Source organism: Ictalurus furcatus, chromosome 6 (assembly GCF_023375685.1).
Source record: "Ictalurus furcatus strain D&B chromosome 6, Billie_1.0, whole genome shotgun sequence".
Lineage (NCBI taxonomy): Eukaryota > Metazoa > Chordata > Actinopteri > Siluriformes > Ictaluridae > Ictalurus > Ictalurus furcatus.
Genome location: NC_071260.1, coordinates 12,553,196 through 12,578,960, shown reverse-complemented (window position 1 = coordinate 12,578,960; position 25,765 = coordinate 12,553,196). Strand labels below are relative to the sequence as shown.

General features: G+C 37.8%; 1 protein-coding gene across 3 annotated transcripts in view; it reads right to left on the bottom strand.

Moving 5' to 3' along the window:
- The window catches only part of uggt2 (UDP-glucose glycoprotein glucosyltransferase 2), a 49,896-nt gene that overhangs the window by 11,584 nt on the left and 12,547 nt on the right, over positions 1 to 25,765 (bottom strand). For all 3 annotated transcript variants that reach the window (XM_053626530.1, XM_053626531.1, XM_053626533.1), the window contains exons 9-30: positions 25,426 to 25,526; positions 23,406 to 23,505; positions 21,631 to 21,691; positions 21,372 to 21,463; positions 19,568 to 19,718; positions 19,321 to 19,440; positions 18,624 to 18,709; positions 18,227 to 18,362; positions 17,850 to 17,981; positions 16,172 to 16,336; positions 13,731 to 13,854; positions 13,532 to 13,630; positions 13,107 to 13,201; positions 11,896 to 12,105; positions 10,780 to 10,911; positions 5,827 to 5,957; positions 4,357 to 4,452; positions 4,140 to 4,242; positions 3,801 to 3,880; positions 2,746 to 2,935; positions 2,319 to 2,477; positions 1,702 to 1,787 (exon numbers count right to left, since the gene is read on the bottom strand). In XM_053626530.1, coding sequence (XP_053482505.1) covers positions 1,702 to 1,787; positions 2,319 to 2,477; positions 2,746 to 2,935; positions 3,801 to 3,880; positions 4,140 to 4,242; positions 4,357 to 4,452; positions 5,827 to 5,957; positions 10,780 to 10,911; positions 11,896 to 12,105; positions 13,107 to 13,201; positions 13,532 to 13,630; positions 13,731 to 13,854; positions 16,172 to 16,336; positions 17,850 to 17,981; positions 18,227 to 18,362; positions 18,624 to 18,709; positions 19,321 to 19,440; positions 19,568 to 19,718; positions 21,372 to 21,463; positions 21,631 to 21,691; positions 23,406 to 23,505; positions 25,426 to 25,526 — 2,649 coding nt within the window. The remainder of the gene's footprint in view (positions 1 to 1,701; positions 1,788 to 2,318; positions 2,478 to 2,745; positions 2,936 to 3,800; positions 3,881 to 4,139; positions 4,243 to 4,356; positions 4,453 to 5,826; positions 5,958 to 10,779; positions 10,912 to 11,895; positions 12,106 to 13,106; positions 13,202 to 13,531; positions 13,631 to 13,730; positions 13,855 to 16,171; positions 16,337 to 17,849; positions 17,982 to 18,226; positions 18,363 to 18,623; positions 18,710 to 19,320; positions 19,441 to 19,567; positions 19,719 to 21,371; positions 21,464 to 21,630; positions 21,692 to 23,405; positions 23,506 to 25,425; positions 25,527 to 25,765) is intronic.

Here is a 25,765-nt window from a genome sequence, read left to right as displayed (position 1 = left end):
CAAAAATGTATCTGTAACATTTCATATTGTGCTGGAAAACTAATGTTTTGAAATCTAAAATTTTTTTTTTTTGTACTGACTTAATAATGTAGACGTCATAAATCTGTAACAAAGTTTGTACTAAAAAAAAAATAGGGTGCCTAAGAGTTTTGCACAGTACTGTATCTGCAGTAGACAAGTACAGTAGTAATCTTCATGTCATTAGAGTAAAACCTAGGAATTGAGCACATTATGTTACGGTGTCACATGTTAAGATTAACAGAAACAGAAGGAACTACATTGTTGTACTACTGCATACTTCAGTGTAGCCACATTTATGTTATTATCTAATAAGCCACTATTATTGTAGCTGCTCTTTATTATCTTAAACCACTTACAGTTACAATCAAAATGATTCAACCCCCATTGCAAATCAGGTTTATTGTCAAAATTTACAGACTTTCAGCTGTTTGCAATGAACAAATCAAACAAAAGCAATTGAAATTGTTCAACACAACAAATGCATCAAGTGGTTTCCCCAAATTCAACTGAAAATACAACTTATAATGATTTCTCCAGTGTCAAAATTATTCAACCCCTTCATGGCAAGCATCTTTAGTACTTAGTAGAGCAAACTTTTGCTGTTATGACCTGCTGCAAACGAGATGCATAGCTTCTGGCAGCGTTCCTGAGGAATCTTAGCCCATTCCTCATGAGCAATGGCCTTCAGTTCAGTAATATTCTTGAGTTTGTGTGCTGCAACCACCTTCTTTAAATCCCACCAGAGATTTTCTATGGGGTTCAAGTCAGGTGACTGTAATGTCCAGAGCAAAACTAGAGAAGCAGACTTCAGGACGCCAAACATGTCTGTTCATAAGTGGGGCATTTGGTACGTTTCATATTTAAATAAACTTAACCGTCAACGCTTAACCCTCATGTATACAAAAAACAAAAACAAACAAAAAAAAAACAAAACACATACACCCAGTGACACAGGACACGGTGGACTATTTCAGTTTTCTTTCAACTTACTTATACCGAGGTCATTAATTAAACGGTCTGTCCTGATTATATTGGCAGGACCATCAATCATGTTCTCATCTGTCACAGACACGCGTGCGTGAGTGAATGCACTACAGGTTTTCTCTCCATACACACAAATTGTTAACCTGAAGAATAATGGTGCTGCCAGGGTATAGATTTGTCTACAGAAATGATGGACAAATCTTTTGATTTGATGTGATTTGTGTGCGATTTGAGCCCAGCCTCTAAGGGAGCACCTCTAGCGAAAAGGGAGATTGGAATGGGGGGAAAAAAAAGGAAAGCAAGGCACTGCAGTTTATTCTAAATTGCAATTTCTTACCCTCAATCTACAAATTACCAGGCTTCATTGTTAGCATAAAAAGCAGTGCACATTCACTTTCAGATCAAGTGGAATTTCACTGGTTTTAGATGTTTGTACACACACACACACGCACGCACTATTTTCTAGTATCCATGTCAATCCGTCACACTTACAGCCATTGTGGGACGTTATATAATTCATTAAGAGGGACTAAACTTCCATTTGGATCCACCGCTCACCCCGCTTAGAGGTAGAAAATTATACATGGCAATCACAATAAACTTTAACAGCTATTACCACTTTAGCGGTTTCTATCTGGTAGATTAAGCTTGATGCTCACAATGGGCTTCTTTCTCCTAAGATAAAGCCCTACTCACGCCTGTATCTGATAAATGTCTTCAGAACGTCCCTTACGCAACCTCAGGATCCAGGCACCCGGGTTAGCCTTCAGCTGGAAGTATCCCTGCAAAACAAGTTAGAGCACAATCAAGACGTAAGAATTAACAACGGATGCGTGAAAGCATATTACCTCGCACATCGTACACATTCAGAGTTCAAAATTCAAAATGCATTTGACATTTAATATTGTGGTTTAAGCTGCAGTCCTGCAGAGTCTTAGATACATAAAAAATATGAAAAAAAGAAATAACATACTTCCTATTCTCTATTTGACAACAAATGAACACTGGCTTCAAGCATCGTGAAGATTTTTAAAAAAGGTTTCTCCTGCAGAAATCGGCTTTTACTTGCTTCTGTCTCTACAGGTGAAATGATCAGGGTTCTTTGAAGGCCATACCGTTTGCTGCAGAACTCTTTGATCTTTTCACTGAATATAGCTCTTTAATTTTAGAAAATAATTATATTTTGCTCTTGAGACACACTAATACGATAATTTTTTTGTACATGGACTATTAATTAAAATCTGATTTGGAAAACCAATCCAACCCACGAAAACCCTTGTTGATATTTAACACATCCCTAGGTTTGTTCTTACCAGGTTGGCCATGACGATGGTATCATGCATGAGTGGCTCCTGCTTCATTCCGAGTGTAAACTGCAGTCCTCGTGGAGGCTGACCTGTGGACAGGTCGAAACAGTGGCCCTCCAGCAGCAGATACTCCAGTTCATACACTGCGTTTACAACACCACTGACCTGAGAGTACACAGCACAATCGGACATTGTAATAATCTAATAATCCCCATCTATGAATTGGCTACATCACTCTCTCCTCTGCACTAATAGTTGGCGTGTGCCGGGCGTTCTGGTGCACTATGGCTGCTACCGCATCATCCATGTGGTGTTTGAGAAGACCCCCCCAATACTATGTAAAGATCTGTTTCAAAACTACTTTATCTATATTGACAAAAAGAGTATGCTTCGCTATGTTTAACAAGAAACACACCAGTTTTTCCACAAGTACCTCTTGTAGGTGAATGTTGTCTAGGTCGTATGGGCTCTGGACTGCCTCCACCATCCAGCTCTCTGGTGTGATCATGTTCAGCGTAAGCAACGGGGATTCTGGGATTTCAGTGAAGCGAGCCATCGGGCCCGGTGACAGCGTGTCGTTCCCCAAGAAAGCCACGTCGGCTTCCATAACAAAACGATAGAAGCTGATGGATAGAATCAACAAACACAGAGAAAATGATACTTTTATAATGCGGGTATGTGTGTAGTACAGACACCATGCGAACATATAGGTCACTTTATAGGTGTACAAATTAAAACTGTAGCCCATATATTGCTATGTAGAGTTTGTCAATCCTCCCACCCAGTCCATCAGTCAAAAAATAAAAAACATGGTGTAAAGGGAACATAATACATTGTGGGCTATATTTTGTAACTGTATAAATAAAATACCCTGATAAAATGGCAACTTATGTTTTGGTAGATCAGATGAACTTGACCCGACCGTTCATTAACTTGACAATAATAAAATCTAATGTTTTTTTGACCATGCCAATGCTATGACTTATCACGCATAGGAAACATACCAGGAACCTCTATGACTGGTCAGAAGGCTAAGCGCAAACTGAAAACTTGCTCATTTGCATATTATAGGCTTTTGGAATATCTATATTGCAAAGGCCATTACAGCAATAACAATTAAAATTAAATATTATTACGCATCCCTAGTACGCATGCAGAATAAATTTCGTCCTCAGAGCATGTATGTGTATACATTAAAACTGGGCCTTCATTACGGGGGCATAAATGCCATTAGTATAAAGAAATCATTTTCAGTGCAGTGGGTCACACTGTATTTGCCAGATTAAGTTTTAACATTGACAGAACTCACAGAAGGCTCTGTGTTTGTAAGACTTAATGAAAAGTAATGTAATATTTTAATGAACTCATTGTGTTGATAAGGTACAAATCAGAACCGGTGGAGTTCTGCCTTGTCGATGTCTTAAAAGCGTGTGTGTGTTTGTTTTGACACACATGGAACAGAAAGGTTAATTTGGTACCATCTCTCACCTCTTCAGGGGCATCTCTGACAGCTTGGCTCTGCAGTTCATGAACAACTGAACCCTCAAATTTACCACCTGACCAAGGACCTGCAGGAGCAGTACACACACACACACACACACCACAGGATTCAGCAAGGAGTTATCAGCCTAAAGCTCAGAGTTCATGGCCATTGCTCTTATTTAAGTACTTTATTCAGCACACCACAGAGGCTTAAGCACAAATCTGGCACTAGCAGCTACTCAGCCAGTGATGAGTGCTAGGTCAGTAAACTGGAACAGTATTCACTGTGCACAGAAGGAGGCTGCATTCTCACCCAACACACAATCAATTAGCAGCAGCTCTTACGATCAATAACGGGGCCAACTTCTGAGCATCCCTTGTGAGCGGATCCACAGTTGCAACCACATCAAAAAACACCTCATCTTCCCGTGGGGAAAGGTGCAAAACACTGCAAGCATGAATCAAATCCGGCATGTTGATTATTTTAGCAAACCAACTGAAATTTGGCACATCACACAAGAGGGATGATTTCGTTTGTTTTTGTTGAAAAATGATTAGTCACCTGTGTTTGTCTTTCACAAATTTGACATCCTTCCTGGCCTCTGTTTTGGGAGCAGCTGAGAGGAGAGCATCCACTTTCATAATAAGATCGCACGCACTAGGGAGGAAAAAAGCAGTACATCACTGGGATGCCTAAAGCCTCTATTTATATTAGTATCAATCAATAAACGTGTTAAAAAATATTGCTTGTGGTCCAGGAACAGCATGATAAAGATTCTAATCTAGCCCACCAAATAAATTTAGAAACCTAAAATACAATCGTGTTGTTGACCATAATTGAATTAAGAGTGTTTTTTTTGGTTGTTTTTTAAAACAGTTAGTCTCCATAATTCCACTAGAGGGCAAAACAGAGCAATAAAACTCAACTACTGTCAAAATGTGCTAACGATGTGCAAGTCTTCATTCAAAAGCTAAAAAGGTTATGTACACATACTTACGTACATGTGCTTTTTTGTTTTTTATTATTAATAAATTTGCAAAGATTTGAAACAAACTTTTCACGTTGTCATTATGGGGTATTGTTTGTAGAATTTTGAGGAAAATAATGAATTGAATCCATTTTGGAATAAGGCTGTAACATAACAAAATGTGGAAAAAGTGAAGCGCTGTGAATACTTTCCGGATGCACTGTAATCTAAGATTAATAATAAATGTTTTTTTTTTTGTTTTTTTTTAAACATGCTGCTCAACAAAGTAAATTGTATAATTGTTGATGTTGGTGACTTCTCCAAGAGACATTTTTTTTTTTAACATTTATTGAAGGAGTCTCGGTTGTAAGTGTTTTGTGAGAGTAAACGTTTCCCAGTGCAGCAAAGTCTTCAAGAGAGTGCAGAGTTTATGGTTTCTGGGTTCTCTGTAAAATGAAAAGTTGGGTTTATTTTCTGAGAGAGAGGGAAAGCGAGAGAGAGAGAGAGAGAGAGAGAGAGGCTGACGAAGGAATGAATGATTGTAGCAGCTATAATGTAGGTAAAAACAGGAGCAAACTTGTCTCTCAGACGTTCCACAACATTAAATCTAACTATAAACTGTGCAACATGTCATTTATTAATAAATGACACAGTGTAATCACTGTGGTATAACCAGAATAACACACTCCAGACTGTGCTGTTATATGAATCTAATGCATTTCTGAGGGGTATCGCATTATTTTAGTCTGTCCTGTGTTATTCCTTACATATTTTTAATCCATTTGTGCAATCACAATGTACCGTTATGATAAATACAGATATATTAACACATTTACGAGTTGTTGTTGAAGTATTCTTGGGTGATGTTTATGGTCTGGCACAATTGACTACGTGTAATACGGCCTTGTTGCCTGAAATTATCTTGGCACCCCTTTGTTAAGTTATTCTTTGTGAGAATTTTTCAACAGTCAAAACCATGCTAACTTCAGCTATGATGGCTAAACAAAACATATGTCTCTATGTTTGTTTTATGAATCTCAAGAGATGGGGAAGGAGGTGCATACTTTTTGGGCGTCAAGCCCATTTGCTTTACTTTAGCCTTGATCTTATCTGCCGAGGTGCTGAGCGTGAGTTTCTCCAGCAAGTGAAAGTCATCTGTGCTGAACTCTTCTTCTTCTGCAAATGGACCCAGGACCTAGAGAGGGACAGGAAATATTATTCTTATCACATATAACACACACGCACACACACATACACACAGCAAGGAAGGTATGTATTAGAGTGAAAGAATTAGAGTAAGAAAAAATAAACTAACAGAAATTAGTAGATTCTGTTCCTGTCTGAGTAGAAGATGGCTTATTTCCAGCAACATCAAAGCCATGGTATGGTTAATGGTTTTAATGCTAATGAGACATGCGAGTTACCACATTTCTTTAATCTCTACGCCAGATGGCCACTTTAATTTGCTTCAGTCAGGTAAATAAAATTAAAGGAAAAACAGTGACTCTATGCTCATGCATTTTGTTGCCATGGTTAAAAGTTCATTTGTCCTGTGAAAGGGAAGCATCACTTCAAATCAATACATAGTTATTCTACCTGATCACCTTTATCTAGAGACGCACCGATAGTAAATTTCTCAGCCATTGCCAATAGCTGATTATTCAGAGTGATGCCGGCCGAAGCCGATACCGACAGTTTGGTGGTTCTGCCTTTATACCTTACTTTAAATGAATAATAATTAATTCCACAATTCTGAAAGAAATGCAAATAAAAACGTTATCTTCTCCATTTCAGCAAGTTGTTTCACAGTAACTGGTCTCATAAACAGAAAACACAATACTCTAATTAACATTAACACATGAAAATTCTGACGATTAAAGTAAGATTTCTTAACTTATTGAATGTTATTAATTCATATTAACATTGACTGAATTCTAAAAACCTGCTGTTAGTCTCACATTCACTCACCACAAACAAAAGCATTTCTACTTCATCATTAACATCAAACTGGTAATATATAATATCAACTTTGTATATATTAACATTAACTGGATATGAAATATACTACTCGACAAAAATATTTTTCTGTGCAATATATACTTTTTTTGTCAACTCATCTTCATTTAAATCTTTTAACCGTGCACTGGCGCTTTAATTCAGCTCGAGCAGTGCGGCAAAAAATAAATAAATAATTTTTGACTCGACGCTGAAACTCCCACTTCACTGCCGCAGCATCCGGTGTAAAAGCACTCATTCGTTAGCATGCACACCGAAAAAAATACGCACTCCTTCTGCTCTGCTGCGGCAAGCGGTGTAAAGTTATAGCAGTGTAGAGCTTACAAACTGCAGTTTTGTCGTCATGGTCACCAAATTCAAAGTAATTCCATACAAGAGACATCACTTTTACACAAAGCAGGAATTCGATGTGTTTTCCCACCCTCTTTTGATTGACAGGATACAATCGGCCCTGACCATGGGCTGCTTTTAAACTATCGATTTTAAACGAACTGATTATTGGCCGATTCATCGGTGCATCTCTACTTTACCCTATGATGGACATTTCTATCCTGAGACTGGTCTCAATCAAGATGATGATAACCCCATCCACAGGGCACAAGACCTCAATGAATGGATAGATTAGTGTGAAAATGATGTGAATCATATGCTATGGCCTTCACACTCATCAAATCTCAACCCAACTCAGCACTGAGTGAACTGATGTATTAGATAGAGCACTCTCTCATACATATCAAAGCACCAAGTGAGGGAAGTGTTCCTGCAGCTTGTGGTGCCTCAAGACTTTATGATGGGGTTTCCTTTATTTTGTCCCTCAATGTGGCATAAATATGTTGCTTGCTCTTGGCTCAATTATGAAGGCATCCCTGATCATCAGAAAAAGTTGAGTGCTATAATTTTGGGGCCATTTTGCACATTTTTACTTGACATTCTCTAAAAAGCTGTCAGTTTAGCATAATTGCTGTTGATAACCGAACACTTAAAACACTTCAAGTGAAGATAATTAGCAATTAAAGACCTTTAATACCAAGAACAAGAAGCTCAAATCTGCTCTAAGAACGCAGCATTAGTGAACTTGGTGTGTGAAATTGGCTGGGTTTTCCCTTTAAGGCTCCTATATATGGACAGTAATATGAAGTGTCAGGACTGTCGCATGCTGGTGCCTGCCTGTGCTTTCACGCCAGTGGCAAGGCTGCTGAGAAAATAGTGTCTGCAACACACTGCACACACTCACCTGTGACCCGAAGAAAATGTTGCATGCTGAGTAAATGGCAGGAAAGATTGGGATGCCAGGCTGTGTGACAGTGGGTGTCAGATAGGGACTACAGACCATCATTACTCATGAATCACCGCATATAGAATCTACAGCTGAGCAAATAGATGGCCAAGAGTTCAGATATTAATATCACAATATACAGTCAGGTGCATCAATATTTGGACAATGACAGTTATTGTTATTTTAGCTGTGTACCACACTGTATTGGAGTTGAAATAGTATAATGAATGTTTACATCCAAATCTGATGATCAGTATAGGGATAATTGATTGCTAAGCTGTATCATGGCCAGGTGTGTGTTATTCCATCATTATTTTACATATGAGTAAGCACATAAAAGGTTTGGAGTTGATTTCAAGTGTGGTATTTGCATTGCCTATTAACTCCAAAAGAACTGTCCAAAGAGCTGCCACTGCTCTTTGGCTAAAAAGCTAAAGAACAAGGCTAAAAAACAAACCCAGCAGAGAGATATCAAAAGAATTAGGTTTGACCAAATCAGCTACTCTCTTTTTAAAAATAATGCATTTGTGAGCTCATGGAACACCAAAAGGCCCAGAAGACTATTGAAAATAACTGTGCTGATGAGAGAAGAATTATTTCCCTGGTGAAGAAAAACCTTGTCACAACAGTTGGCCAAATCAAGAACACCCTCCAGGTGGTAGCTGTATCTGTCAACAATCAAGAGAAGACTTCACCAGAGTATCACAAGTTTGTGGAAAACCACTGGTAAGACTCAAAAACAGGAAGACCAGATTAGAGTTTGCCAAAAATCTAAAAGGGTTCTGGAACAACAGAGTACCATAATGATGGGTTGAGAAGAGTACAGAGAAGGGAAGGAATTGTTCGTGATCCAAAAAGCATGCCACCTTGTCTTATGGCATGGACATGTATGACTGTCAATGGAGCTGGTTCTCTTGCATTTATTGATGATGTGGCTGTTGGGGAAAGATGCAGGATGAATTCGGAAGTGTATAGGGCTATAGAATCTGCTCAAATTAGCCAAATGTTTCAAAATCTATTGGACAGCGCTTCACAGTGAAGATGGACAATGACCAGAAGGATACTCTGAAAGCAACCCAAGACAATTTTTAAGACAAAGAAGTGGAATGTTCTTTAATGGCCAAGTTGTTCACCTGGCCTGAATCCAAGTGAGCATGCATTTCCCTTGCTGAAGGCAAAACTAAAGGCAAAAATGCCACAAGAACAAGCAGGAACTGAATACAGCTGTAGTAAAAAGCTGGCGGAGCATCACAAGGGGAAAAAACCCCATCAGCATCTATGGGTTCCAGACTTCAGGCAGTCATTAACTTCAAAGGATTTGCAACCAAGTATTTAAATGACAATTTAATGCATTAGGTTGTTTTTTATTTATTAAATTTTGACTCCAGTATACTGTGGTAGACAGCTAAAATAATAACAAGAACTTTTGTCCTGACTGATCTGACTGTAGTTCACTATCTGTGAGATTTGCCGTTGGCCACATATTCTGCATCTTCATATTCATGCAGTACAGTACAGTCTTAGACACCCTTATTTTATTTCTCATAGATGTTGGCCTGCTGTTATATGAAAATCAAAGATGGGCTGGTGTGATGTGGCTCGACGCAAAGCACATAAAGTCATACTTTTTGTCTGTTTATAGTTACGTTTAATGTTGTGGAATATCCACAAAACAAGTGCGTTCCTTCTATCACTTATGTTTTACCAACTATAAAGTCATCTTTTTTTTTATTATATAGGTCATCCTTACATTTTCCTTTGTTAAACAATACATTTTTAAAAATCTGTTGTATTAGGTTTAAATTATGAGTCCGCCATACAAGTCACTGTGATTGATTTGTTGCTGCAGAAACAATAACTATCGAATAAGAGCATTAATATAAATCTGTGATTTGTCTTGCAGCGACACTGCTGTCAGAGTCGCTGTTATAGAATATTAATCAACACCTTCTGATCTATCAGGATTGAGAATTCAACAGCGCTGTGGTATGATTACAAATCACTTTTCAGATGAAAACACCAAAGATGTCTTGAACCTAAAGAAGCAAGTGTGACAGACGAAGTCTGCAGAAGAACGGACCCACAGAATATTCAGGATTCTTAAAACCACCCATCAGCCAGTTTCCTAATAAAACGGATAAAACGTAATTTTTCTGTGTACTTTGCAAAACATGTTTTTATTGTTCTGGAGGCAGCTAAAGCTTCCCGCAGCATCATGGATGAACAAAATTGTCTTTTACTTTGATCAGGGACTCACTCGAGCTGAAATAGCTCTGTGTGTGTCAGTGATTGACAACTTCCACGTTAGTGTCCGAAACTTGAGAAGGAGGCTGTCGGGTCAGACACCGACGTGTATGCGCACCGGTCCCATTCCCAAGGCACGAGATTTTCTCATGATAAAATTACGTCATGAGAAAAGACTTTTGCTATGTTGAGATCACGAGAAAACAACGGTTTGTTATATCAAGACCACGAGAAATTAAAGTCCAGATCACAAGAAAGAATTTTTGTGTTATGTGGAGATCATGAGAAAACAATAAAGAAAAATAATAATAATACATGGCCTCTTCCGTAGTAGACTGTTTATAAACTATTCTATATTTGTAGGTGTTTCTTTTTCGAAACAGCTAACATTGGAGAGACTAGATCACGTTCCTCTCAGAAGTAAAGTTGGCCATGTATAAAGTGTAGGAGGAAAAAAAACCAAACACATGTAGCATCTCACCCTGCCATTGCTGACCACAGCAGTCTGCCCTGCTTTCACCTTCAGCAGCTCCTGACAGAATCTCTGCTGGCTGTTCAAAAATCCCAACTCCATAGTGTTGAACTTCTTCTCAAAGGCATCGTGGTCCATGCCCTGCAGCACAGCGATACATACACCTATGAATCTACATGAGTCTATGAAGGCACAGAAAGGTTCAGCTATATCAAATCATCTTTTCGTTGTATAATAAACTCAGGGCACATGAACACTTGTCTAAACCATATATATGAAATATAAAACTATGGTAATGTAATATAATATAGGAGGCATGTGATATTTTCATTACCGATATTCGTGATACAAGCTTACAGTCCTGCTTAATTTTATGGACTACAGCACAAAACAATGTACTCAATTATTAAGAGAGAGCCCACTCAAAAAACTCAAACATTACAGTACTTACAGAAAGATATGATAATCAACCAAGCTGTTACATTCATTTTACTGGCAATTAAACATTGGCTTGTGTGTCAATGGAGCATTTGTTTTGCAGACATAAATTATTCAGATTTCCACAAACCCTCAAAGGAGAGAGGAGAAACAAAAATACCATTACCGGCATAATCATAAAAATCCTGCAGCACAAGCTCTCATAGCGCCCTGCTCATATACTGTTTCACATCTCAGTTTACAGTGCAGTTTCCTGTTTAAAACGGGATTTAAGAGACATAGACAGGGACATAAACATGTCTTCAATGACTAATCCGTTCCAAATTGGTTCATTTTCTGCAGGAGACACATGGATCAATGTCCCTACAGAAGTAAGACTCAGCACATACACAACAACATCTCATCACAGCTCATCAGGTATGGCTGAACCAAGCACAATCAGCAGGGGTATAAACTGTGTACACCTCTGCTTGTCTAGCTCATGAAAGATTACAAACTGCACAAGGGAGATACAAACAAAATCAAAATGCACAACATAAGGAAAGACAAGTCGTATTCATGGGGAAAAAAACAAACAAAAATACCCTTTGGTTATTTGGAAAATCAATTCAAACGACGAATAAACAGGACCAACTCTTGCTCAGTATCACTTAGTCCTGCTAAATGGTCACTGTCGGCTCTGCTAACCTTTAAGAGTAGGTCTTTAATCTTGGTGCCCTGTGTGAGGAGTTGCACAGTCTCTTCTTTGAGAAGTTTTAAGGTGAAATCGAGAGTATTCTTGGTGCTTTGTGTGAGAAAGGAGGCCCAGATTGCTCTGTATAAGCTGCTGTTGTCTTCTGTGGGTTGGTCACTGGGGTTATTAATCACACCAACACGGCTACTGGAACTACTGGACTTCTGCAAGCGCAAAAATTAAAGGTTAGTGATGCGCAGAAAACGGCAACGGTCTACAAATTTTTTCTCACATCCAAAAGGATTTACAACGTATTTAATGAGCAAAAAGTTTCATAACCAAAAAATATTTAATGAGTTATGTTGCATCTGCAATTTTTTTTTTTAACCAACAACCACTGTGGAGTTCTACGCAGATGAAACTTGTATCATTAAACATTTTTTTAAAAATTAAACGTACCTCAATTTCAGTAGTCTAAGCTATTTATTTCATTTCGAGCACGCCCAACAAGTTACCATGTTAGGCTAAGGTGCACACAGAGCGGTTTCTTAATAATTACACTATAAATGCTATATTTGCTATGTAATGATCAAAATCCAAACCTGAATATCAAAATTCTAGCTTCCACAGAGCGCAGAAGACAAAATTTCAGCTTAACAAGCTGTATACCTGATCATATGTAATGGAAATGCATGTTTACACTAAACTTACAGTCAGTACATATTATTATTATGTTATAGTTACTAAACCAATGCAAGAAAACAAAGAAATGAAACCTTCACAATTAATTCAAGACCTGCGCCCGATATAAAATGGCAGTTACGCTCATGAAGATACAATAAGTGAATCGCAAGACATTACCCACAAATAAATTGATAATTAATTTTTAAATACATTTGTTAATGTGTAAAAAAAAAAAATAAATAATTTTTAAACCCATGTATGATTTTTCCACCTTGATGTATTACTCTTTTTTTAAAAAAAAAAAAAAAAAAAAAAAAAAAAAAAGTGTTCCACTGCCCTTTATGTGCAGGGATGTAAGCCGATGTGTGAAGATTTTTAAAAATAATACATTGGAAATTTTAATCTAAAATGTGTCCCAACATTCTGTGGGCACATACCACAGACCAGACCTATCAAAACATGGAATTATATGTCTTTTGCTCTCTGAAGATGATCTATTTCATGGGGTGCCAACCAAGTGCAAATAAAAGCAATATCTCACCATATGTATTAATGCATTTAGCAGAATCTGCCTTCCAGAGGCTTGCTCAAGATCCGCAACAATCCAAAAGGTCACTCCGTATACCATCTCCTCTTCTACAGCAAAAGAATAACATGAAAATTTCTGCAGCATTTATGGAAAAATCAGGAGCTTTTACCAGGACACGTGTCTAACCAGAGACAAATCATTTGTCAACATTTTAAAAACTACTTAAAATGTCAACGGCAAACATCAAATGCTCTATAGACCATTGCAAAATGCGACAAGAGCTTCATATACAAAACACGGTCATAAAGATCAGGATCAGAAGTTGAAAAGAAGTTCAAGAAAAATAATCGCATGTAAAATAAATTATTCCGTCAGGAACATTACGTCTTAGATTCAAAATTGATTTGAAAACCTAATCCTTCTTATCAGACACTTACCATGCTTTGTTAAATATTTCATTCTCTTAGAAACAACAGCTGTCTTGTCCTTGGAGTCCAGAAATGAGAACATTTGTGAATCATCCCAGTCATCAGAAACTGCCAGTTTTAGACAAAAACAAAGTTCAAAGCTGTCTGTCAGGAATGCAGAGATGTCACTGCTACTGGTGAGCGCTTTACATTACTGATTCAATGTTACCTGGAGATGCTGTGAAATCCAGATACCTCCTGTCTGAGCTTAGGATAAGAGGGTTAATGCGTGGCACTACGTTAGGCTGCTCCATCAGGAAGTCTACCACATCTGTACCTTCAGAGATCTGACCCTGTTATTTGAGGACAATCAAAAAACTTTCAGACAAAAGTTATGTTCAAGTATTAATGATCAAATACAGTTGAATTCAAATGCATCAAATGATTCTTAATGATTCAAATGATTTTTAAATGAAGAAAAAAATAAGTAACTTTTATTGTCAATTTTATAACATTTCTACAACAGAATTGTTCAAAATCTGGCAGCATTAGAACAAACATATCAGACATTACAACTAAAAGGATCTAAAAACTGGTCAGATAGCACAAGAAGGTGGGAGGCAGTTATAAAGACGAAGAGCCAATGAGTTATTAGACAATGTTTACAGTTCCCTCTGAGAGTACTGGAACAGCAAGGCCAGTTCTTTTGTTTTTGCTATATACTGAAGGCATTCGGGTTTGAGCTGAAAAAATGAATATGAGATGAGAGATCATAATTTCAGCTTTCATTTCCTGAAATCTACATCTAGACATGTTAACTTAGAACTTGGCACCTTTGGTGACAGACCACCCAATCTTTAAGTGAGCAAAAGTACAAGATAAATAAATATCTTAAAGGAAATTAAAGTAAATACAACTTAATATTTGGTTGCGTATCCCTTATTTGCAATAACTGCAAGCGGGCAACCCAGTGACATCCTCTAACTGTTGCATTCTTCTTTTGTGATGCTTTTCCAGGCTTGCACCATAGCTTACTTTAGTTGTTGTTTGTTTCTTAATTTTTCCCCCTAATGAAGGTCTTTGTTGTGTTGGCAGTGTGCTTTGGATCATTGTCTTGCTGCATGATAAATTTCTTCTTGATTATTTTGGATGTATTTTTCTGTAAATTGGCAGACAAAATGCTTTTGTAGACTTTTGAATTCATTCTGCTGCTACCATCAGATGTTCCATCATCAATAAAGATTAGTGAGCCTGTTACAGAAGCAGCTGTGCAAGCCCAAGCCATGACACTACCCGCACCATGCTTGACCCATGAGCTTGTGTGTTTTGGATCATGAGCAGATCCTTTCTTCTCCACACTTTGGCCTTTCCATCACTTTGATAGAGGTTAATCTTGGTTCCAGAACTTTTGTGGACCATTTCTGTATTTCTTTGTGAATTCCAATATGGCTTTCTGATTCTTACTGCTGATGAGTGGTTTGGCCTCTATATTTCTGCTCTCGAAGTTTTCCTTGAATGTGGATTGTGATACCTTCACAAACCTTCACACTACTGTGTTGCTGAGGTCACAGACTGTTGTTTTTGGGTTTTTCTTCACAGCTCTCACAATGTTTTTTTCTCTTCCCCATCATCTATCATCTGCTGTTGTCCTTGGCCAACCTGTTTGATGTCTGGTAGTTAGTTGACCAGTAGTTTCTTTCTTATTAAGGCTCTGATCTGATTTCCTTCTTTTCTCAGCTTCAGAATGGTTTGCTTTTCTCCCAAAGAAAGCTCTCTGGTCTTCATGTTGTCTTATCCTTTTTAACAAAAATTCAGCCTTCACAGGCAAAACCCAAGGCTCAAACCAAGAGTAGACATTTAGCGCTATTAACTGGTTAAACAATCAATCTAACAGAGCACACCTGGGCAACAAGAAATATGTTCCCATATTTTGGGTGGGTTCAAACAAAAGGTGCCATGTTCTAAGTTGTTTAACACATCTAGATGCAAATATCAGGAAATTCTGAACACTGAAATTCTGATCTATCGTCTCAAATTTGTCTTTTGATCTCAGACACAAATATCTTCAGTGGATAGCAAAAACAATAGAGCTGGCCTTGCTGTTCCAATACTTTCAGAGGGGATTGTATATCACATTCAGATATGCAAACAGTTGAAATGCTATCATTTTGACATTTTAATACAAAAACATCATTTGACCATTTTTGTTATTTGTGATAATGAAGTAACTTCAGTTTTAATATTTTTGCCTTTTCATTTTATTTTATGGCTATGAAAACTTTTGTACTTACTACTGCAGGAAACATTAAATCATATTGTATTTTTAAAAGCGATTTTCTCTAAATATCTTTTCTATATTCAGAATATAAAAAAAAAAAATCAGCTTCTAACTTTTTATGATCCCTCTTATTTTGTTAACAGTATTAAGATTTAGCAGATTCTGCAAGGGGTATGCAAACTTATGGGCACAACTGTATATACATATCTAGTTAGATGAAGCCTCATTTGCATACATAAATATCAAGTTTAAAAAAAAAAAAAAAAACCTTCCCGTCCAAAAATTCTCAGCATTCAACTGGCAAAGATTGATTGTGATATATATTGCTGTTCAACTGTAGTGTCTTGCCTTACATTAAGAAACATTAAGAATAAAATTGTGATGCTGAATACCATGAACACGGCTCTCTGGAAGAAGTTAGTGGCATCCATGATGTGCTGAAGCAGGATGGTCTCCAACTCGTCTGGGTCCATCTCCTCAGTGCTGAGTGGAACCCCATTAAACAGACCCACAGGAAGAGCTCCCAGCCGACTCTTTCTGTAGAAAACTGTCCCAGCCTAGAGGGTCAAAGGATCACTATCACCTCAACTCAAATCTATAGAATTGGCACACTGACTGGAACACTGAGTCTACAACTCCAAATACATGTACATGTAGTAGGTTTAAAATAACTGTAGGGCAGCATTTGCCCCCTACTCTTCACAGTTTAATAGAATACACCACAATACCTTGTTCATGTACCAAAACCTACACAGGATATACTGTAATCTATTTTCAATATATTACACATTTGTATTTTATTATACCATTCATTACAATCTACAGTATATTATTGCATCAAATGCACTTAATTATAAACATGAAACCCAATTAATTTGGGTAGGCCACAAGGAAATAAAATGAAAATAAAAGACAGCAAATTAACATGATTACTAACTATAGCTATTAATGACTACAAAACTCAATATTTCCAACAATATATGTAACTATTAAAGATATTCAAATCTTTATCTTTTTATCATTTGCCTTATGTTGCTTCATTAATCTGAATTTTATCTCTTGTGCCTGTAAAAAAAAGTTAATTTAAAGCACCTGAGTAGCATGTGAGAGTTAAAGTAACGTTCCGAGTGTGACCACTGATGGATATGTTTAATGTAACTCTGTGGCTGGGCATATCCATATAAAATATCCACATAAAAATGTATGCATCTCACAGTAATACGGAAGCCCTAAGTGGCCATGAATTGTTAATTATTTTTCTGTCGTTTTCTCTTGATGTCGACTTAATTTTCCTGTGTACTGGACATCCATCTTCCTGAAGTCAATGGGGTTTTTGAACGGGTTTTTTGGTTAAATGCCTGAAATAAGGTCTGTGGTTAACACAAGCTTAAGATATGATCGGTTTTATACTACGACATAAAAAAACCATCGGTAATACCCCACTCAGGATTTAAAAAAAAAAAAAAAAAGCTTTTACATGTCTTGAAAGCGCACGGTGGCTTAGTGGTTAGCACGTTTGCCTCACACCTCCAGGGTCCGGGGTTCGATTCCCACCGTGGCCATGTGTGTGCGGAGTTTGCATGTTCTCCCCGTGCTGCGGGGGTTTCCTCCGGGTACTCCGGTTCCCTCCCCCAGACCAAAGACATGCATGGTAGGCTGATTGGCGTGTCTAAAGTGTCCGTAGTGTATGAATGGGTGTGTGAGTGTGTATGTGATTGTGCCCTGCAATGGACTGGCACCCTGTCCAGGGTGTACCCCACCCTGTGCCCGATGTTCCCTGGGATAGGCTCCAGGTTCCCCCGCGACCCTGAAGAAGGAGTAAGCAGTAGAAGATGGATGGATGGATGTCTTGAAAAAGACGGTTGCTAACAAGTGGCTAAAGGTTGTCATTAAAGACCACGAGAACATTAAGTCGAGATCACGAGAAAACAACTTTTTGTTATGTCAATATCAAGAGAGAACAACAAAGAAAAATATTAATAATCCATGGCCGCTTAGGGCTTCCGTACAATAGTGCAGACAAAACTAATTAAAAACTATAAAATAAATAAATAAATAAATGCACCCTACCTTTCTTTTATCATCATAGCTCGAGTCCACTCCAAGGATTTTGGCAGCATTAGCTTTAGGAAATTTCTTCTTCAGATATGCTGTCACAGTATCAACCGATAAGGAATCTCCAACATCCACTTTGTTATACATCTGTAAGTGCATCAAGATATAATTTAGATATCAGAGAGCTCGATTAATGTCAGGTCATGCCTCTGAGATTAGCTGATGCCTCTCTTCTCTTATATTCTGATGATATCGGGACAATTCCTGAGAAACGACAATTGAATCTCTCGGTACACATCAAAGAACTCGAAGGTAAGCTACCATACAGACTTAAAGGAAAATAAAAGTACTTCCAAAGTAAGAGCAGAGAGAAGGGTTTTTGGCGTACTCACAGACACCATGGATAAGAAAGCCTGGGTTATGTCATACTCCTCTGTGATATAGTTCAACACTCTGAAGAAAGCAACACCAGCATCCATGTAACCGTCTACCTTTTCATCTGTATTAACAACAAAGACAAATCCAATCCTAAAAGAAATGAAAAAAAAAAAAAAAAAAAATTACTTACACATGGGTGTATCTTTAGGCACAAATTAGCGGTACATCAAGAAGTACATCAAGAAATAAGTGTTCGATTTTAATACAAAGTGCTGACTAGTGATAATTGATCTGCTATGTCTACTCACTAATTCAGTTATATGTCAGAGCAAAATAAGAATATTGTATGTTTTAAATAATCAAACATTCGACTGAGTAATACTGTTAAATACTGTGCAATGGGTGACAGACCTGAGAGGAATCTTGTGCTTGTAAAAGAGCTCGGCTAATTTGACTAGTTCAATGCTTTCTTCTTGAACTGGGTCAAGAAACAGAACCTGGGAAAGGAAGTTGAATGAAATACCACAATTTATGCAAGAAAACAAAATAGCCACAGATAAAAATTCATATTTATACACTATATTGCGAAATGTTTGTGAACATATGACCGTCACACGTATTTGTGCTTGTTGAACATCCCGTTCGAGTTAGGCCCCCTTTGCATCCAATCTTCTGGGAAGGCTTTCAACTAGATTTTGGAGCGTGACTTTGGGGATTTGTGCTCATTCAGCCACAAGAGCATTAGTGATGTCGGGAGAGGAGGCCTGGGATGGAGTCATCCCAAAGGTGTTCAGTGGGGTTAAGGTCAGGGCTTTGGGCAGACCACTTAAGTTCTTCCACACCAACCTTGGCATGTCATGGACCTCACAGGGGATGTTGTCATGTTGGAACATGTTTGTGAATTTTAGTTCCAGTGATGGGAAATCTTAATGCTACAGCATACAAAGACATTCTATACAATTGTGCTCTTCCAACTGTATGGCAATAGTTTGGGGAAGAACCACATATGGGCGTGATGGTCAGGTTTCCATAAAACTTTTGGCCATATACAGTAGTGTATAATGGAACTATACTACCACAAAGTGAAGGTAATAAGGTTCTAACTAACCAAACTGAAGAAGTTCCGTCGAACTTGCCGAATCACACCAGGAAACGTAGCTCTGAGCAGCTCCTGAATGCTGGAGGGCCAATTCCGGTATGTGGGGTCTGTCTCAATATCATTAACCCACTTAAAATGTAGAAATAAAAGTAAATGAGCTGTAAATAGTACATCAAAATGTGTTGTCATTTAATGTCACTTTGTACTATATTTACATTTCTGTCACTTTTCAGCTTTACTTTCTTTCCAACCTCACCATTATAGCAGAGTGCCGGATGTCCAGAGCATAGCCATCCTCCACAGTGGTCACAGGAAGGCGCAGAAATTTACCCAAGGTGGTGCCCATAATGCCAAGGCTATGAAGCCCCTCCAGAAGCTTTGCCTCTCCTCGGATGATGTCCAGTATGCTGCCCAGTGAAAAGTAGAAAAGTGGTTTATCCTTGTCCCCAATGTGTATCACATATTTCAGTAGGCATGTGTTGATAAATTTTCATATGACTTATGCATAAGCTAACAGATTAAAATATCAGCCTGGTGCTGAAAAATGACTGAAGTCAGCTAAAGCATGTCGCTGCTACAATGCTACACAGTGATGGTAGTCTGAAGTTGGCAAAAGTCTTAGGGAAATAAAGAAATAAGTACAGTATGTTGTGATGTATTACAAAATGCAACATATTTACCAATACACCAGTCAATATTTTGAACACATCTGCATATACAAGGGTTTCCTACTATTTCAGAATAATAAAGAAGACATTAACACTATGAAACAACACATGGAATTATGCAGTGATCAAAATATATACTTTTATTTATGGGTTTTTTTGAATTATTTTTTTTTTTGCTATTTTATGCTGTTGGGCATATTCTCAACCAGCTTCTTGAAGGAGCTTCACCAAGGAGGCTTTTCTTAAAAGTTCCCAAACAAGCCGAGCACTTGCTGGCTGCTCTACTTAATTCTAAATGAAAACAATATGTTTGAAGAAGCAATTAAATTTTAAGTAAAAACTAGTTGTTTTAACTAAAAAGTGATTCATTACACTCTTTATATTTATTTTGGCATCAATTTTGGGATGGTGTTCTTTATATTAAAAACCTCACTCTTTTTCTCCCATACATAGCTGAGCATTATGGCCAAACAGTCCAATTTTTGTTTCATCTGACCAGAGAATACTCCTCCAAAAAGCTAGGTCATCCTCCTGTTGATCACCTGCAAACTTCAGTCTGGCCGTGTTTTTTTTTTTTTTTTTTTTTTTTTTAATGCCAGTCTTGGAGTAGGGGCTTCTTACTTGTGCAACAGCCTTTCAGGCCATGGTGATGTAATAGATCTTAATACTGCTGCAAAGTATATACAAAGTACCTGATGCCTCCAACTCCTTCACCAGTTCCTTTGTGATTGTCTTTGGGCTCAGATGAACCTTACAAACCAAAGTTTGTTCATCCCTGAGAGTTAATTTGTGCCTCCTTCCTGAATGATGCAGTATCCGTGTCATCTGAAGTTTTTTAATTTTTTTTTTATATGTATTTGCATACAACTGTTTGTAGAGATGCACGTAGTACCTTCTGTTGTTTCAAAATCGCTCCTAAGCAGCTCCTTGTCCAAGTTGCTTGGATTTTCCCAAAAAGGCACTGGTTCTAAATACAGCCATAGGTGCTTGCCCAATTAACTCTTAATTATGACAGATGGCCAATCATAAATCAGGAATCTTGACTGTTTAAAGACATGGTCAACTTGGTGTATGTAAACTATGACCTGCTGGAATTCTGCTATAGTGTGTTAAAGCACTAATGAATTGTTTTAAACTGACCTATGATATGAAAAAAGTAGATGCACTAATTGAAATGTAATATGAAATGTGTGGAATTGAGAAAAACTGAGATTGAATGTCTTCAGCCTAGGTGTATGTAGACGTTTTGGCCTTAACACTATTATCTGTATTTTACACAATCTAATTCTGGCCTTTTTTCCATAAAGGTAATACATTAACTGATAAAAGGCGCAAACATCATAAATTGTTCTATCAGACCATTGAGATACTGTTTACTTTCTGAGGTCCTACCTGAAGGGGTTATGAAGATCCAGATCGATGTGCATTCCGTTAATGTAGAGACTAGTGTCTCCAGGGTTGATTCCCAGAGATTTGCTTAGTCGCTGAGGAACAAAATACAAAGCAAAGTACCAGTAGAAATATAGGTTATATTGGTATATACTCAACAAAAAGTTTCCTAGAGACACACAGCAGAATAGGATGGACCTTGGAATTTTAATTTTTTTTCTTTATTTTTTTTTCTTTACAAGCAGCAGTTATTAAACTGCACCTTTTGGTTCTCCTCGATTTCTTTCCTCATTTCTTGGTTTACAGCAACTCTGGTCAGTGATCTGTGGGGACAGTAAAACATGCACAGTCACCATCAGCTCTTTCCAACATCCCCAGTGACTCGTAAAAACACTGTAAACAGCAACTGACTCAGCACCTTTGCCATACAGCAAATAAAGCTTTCTGAAGCACTATCACACAATAAAATCGACTTGGAGTCACCACGTCAAGCCAACAATCAGGACCAGGAAGGATTTCTGACAATTTATTTTTTAAAAACAGACGTTCTTTTACATACACAGTCCCCTCCGAAATTATTGGAACAGCAAGGCCAATTCATTTGTTTGTGTTATACACCAAAGACATATGGGTTTGAGATCAAAAGATGGATAGGAGATGAAAGTTTAGGATTTCAGCTTTTATTTCCTGGTATTTACATCTAGATGTGTTCAACAGCATAAAACACAGAACCTTTTGTATCAGACTACCCAATTTTTAGGTGAGCAAAAGTACAGGAACAGATAAGTCTGGAAGAAAATTCAAGTGAAATAACTTAATATTTGGTTGCATATCCCTTGTTTGCAATAACTGCATCAAGCCTGCGACTCACTGACATAACCAAATTGTTGGTTTCTTCTTTTGCGATGCTTTTCCAGGGTTTTATCACAGCCTCTTTCAGTTGTTGTTTTGGGGGGTTTCTACCATCATTCTCCTTTTCAGGAGGTGAAATGCTGCTCAATTGGGTTAAGGTCTGGAGATTGACTTGGCCAGTCTAAAACCTTCCACTTTCCCCCCCGATAAAGTCCTTTGTTGAGTTGGCAGGTTGTTTTGGATCACTGTATTGCTGCATGATAAATTTCCTCCCCATTAATTTGGATGCATTTCTCTGAAAACTGGCAGACAAAATATTCCTGTAAACTTCTGAATTAATTCTGCTGCTAACATCATGAGTTAAATCTTCAATAAATATTAGTGAGCCTGTCCCAGAAGCAGCCACGCAAGCCCTAGCCATGACGCTACCTCACAGTTGAGCTTGTATGTTTTTGATCATAAACAAAACACTATATTTCTGTTCTCAAAGTTTTCTTCGAACGGTGGATTGTGATACCTTCACCCCAGCCCTTTGGAGGTTTTAGGTGATGTTTCTGCTGACTGATAATATTTCTGTCATCAGCTGTTGTTGTTTTCCTTGCCCGATCCATCCTTGTTGCGCAGTCCACCAGTGGTTTCTTTTTTTTCAGGACATTCCAAATTGTTGCATTGGCTATGCCCAATGTTTGCGCAATGCCTCTGATTGATTTTCCCTCTTTTCTCAGCTTCAAAATGCCTTGCTTTTCTCCATTAACAGCGCTCTGATTTTCATGTAGGCTTATCCTTTTTAACAATAATTGCAGTCTTCACAGGTGAAACCGAAGGAAGAGTAGATGTTCGGAGCTATTTATTCTTTAAACACTCAATCTATTAGGGCATACCTGGCTAGCAAGAAACATGTGTTAGTCGCATGTTCCAATAGTTTTGCTCACCTACAAACTGGGTGCTCTGATAGAAAATGTGCTATGTTCTACGTTGTATAGATGACAATACCAGGAAATAAAACCTGAAACTCTAAACTCTCTTCTCATATTCACCTTTTGATTTCAAACCCAAATTTCTTCAGTCTACAGCAAAAACAACTAAACAACTACCCTTACCGTTCCAATAGTTTTGGAGGGCACTATAGACTTAGAAGTTCTTTTATTTCATAACTTAATACAAAAGCCAAGGGTTTTGTTTCACCTTGCTTTGCTGGGGAAGTTTTGACTGAGATCTCGCATCAGTTTGAGGGAATCAAACTTCGGCACAGATATGATCTGGGTTGCTGCCTGGAAACTCAGGTCTGTTGATACAGAGGAAGTAACAAGATATATCTGTATAAATACGTTAATAGAAAAAGACATTAATAGAGAAAGACTGATTGAAATCAATGGATGGATGACAAACAAAAGGAAAAACCTGAATAAATAAGCGGAAAAACATAAGTGCAGATGCTTCCACACAGTGGTACTGCATGATACAAATAAGCAAGTATCATCCCATCATGCTCTGTAACTTATAAAAATGCAGAGTGTGCTCAGGTGACCTCAATTTCGGAGCAAGATTAAAAGATCTTTCCAATGCAAGTGACTTTGAAAGAGGGTTTCTTATTGGGGCTGCACAGCAGGAGCTTCAGTCACAAAAACTGTTCAACTGGCTGTGTGTGGACCAATAATTAGCAGACCTTTAGCAGTTACATTCAATAACTACATAGAAAGAGATATTATAGTAGGGTTACAGCGCATAAAACCCTCAATACTAAAAAGAATCACATTTGAAAGTCAAGTGGTGGGATTTTGCTAGCATGGTCCGTTACAGCAAAACGTTACTGCAAGTTATTACAAAGTTCTCCAGACTGATCACCTTTATGCTATCCAAATGGGAATGGTCTCTTCCAGGATGACCCCGCACTTCAACAGGGCACGAGGACTTACTGAATTGTATAAATCATATGCAATGGCCTTTACAGTCAACAGATTTCAACCCAATTGAATGCTGATTGGAAATTTGGGACTGATGTGTTAGAACACCAACTGAGGGAATATCTTTTGGAAAAATGGTGTTTAGTACAGTTCCAGAGATGTGTACAATCTATGCTAAGATGTGCTGGAGCCGTTCTGGGGGCTCGTGAAGGGGGCTTTATTAAGACACTATGCTTTCTTGAATTCAAATCACATGTTTATATCAATGTGTTAGTTCTAATACGTTAGTATTTCAAGAGTAACAACTAATTCACAGACACTTATATGGCAGATGCACCACATAACCCAAGTCCAATAATAATAATAATAATAATAATAATCAGATTAAAATCATGTTATTTAATAAGAAAAAGTGTCTAACAGCTCTTGCTGTAAGGACTCTTTCCAGTGTTAACACAAGAGTCTGAAGTAAAGCTGTTTACTTTTTCCACCATGGTAAAGTTTTCAACATGGAGGATTTTGTGCTTTCTCAGTAACAAGTGGAATTTAAAAAATTTAAAAAATAATAATAATAACAAAAAATCAACAAAAAGTGAGTGAAAGACTACTTATAGTTGTTATAATGTGATAACATTAAATAACTTGTTTTGCAGACATTCCACAAGATTATACGTAACTACAAATGGATAAAATAATAACGTGCAGTTCTTTACTAATTAAAAAATTGTAATCATTGGCAAAGAAAAAAAAACCCCACTGTTGTTGATTATTTCCCCATAACAACACAACCAGAATGTGTTTTATTCCTTCTTTAAATTAAGTCTCGAGAGCAAGAGGGTTAAATAGCTTTGTTAATCTGTTTTTCTGTTATTTCTGCCTCATGTTTTTGGATTGTTATCTTGTTATATCCTCATATGCGATTATATCACATATATATGTTATATCACATATCCTCATATGCGATTTTTTAAAATAATGTTTTGTAGTTAACAGTAATATATTTAAGAGGAATAAGAAAATCAGTATGTTGGAGAGGACTTGAGATTTTACAAATACAATCAAGAACACTTGGTACTGGCCATTAGCAGCTATTCAGCAGTCAGCACGCAGGAGCAGAACAGATCACTGCACCAAACGCAGGCAGAAAGCACAACGTTCGTACCGCTTCTCCATTCATCACCCAGACATTTCTCAAGGCGCACACAGATCGCTCTCCTTACCCTGCATGAAGCTACGTGGACGCACACTGAGCCCTGGTCTCCAGGTTTAAGAGAGGGCCGTTAATAATGCAGCGTGTTTACCTTGCAGCTCCCACACTTTGAGAGGTGCCATGTCATTTGTGCTCTCCAACAGATGCCTCCTCAATTCCCCTAACTGCTCCTGTAGTTCTGGATGAGACTCCCTGCAGAGAGAGGATAATGGACATTAATCCTGCTGCATTTCTATTCCATTTGGGGTTTCAATCACAAAAATACACTCACTGGGCACTTTATTAGGAACACCTGTACAACTAACCATTCATGCAATTATCTAATCAGTTTTCACGTGGCAGCAGTGCAGTGCATAAAATCATGCAGATTCGGGCCAGCAGCTTCTGGTAATGTTCACATCAACCATCAGAATGTGGAAAAAAAATCTGAT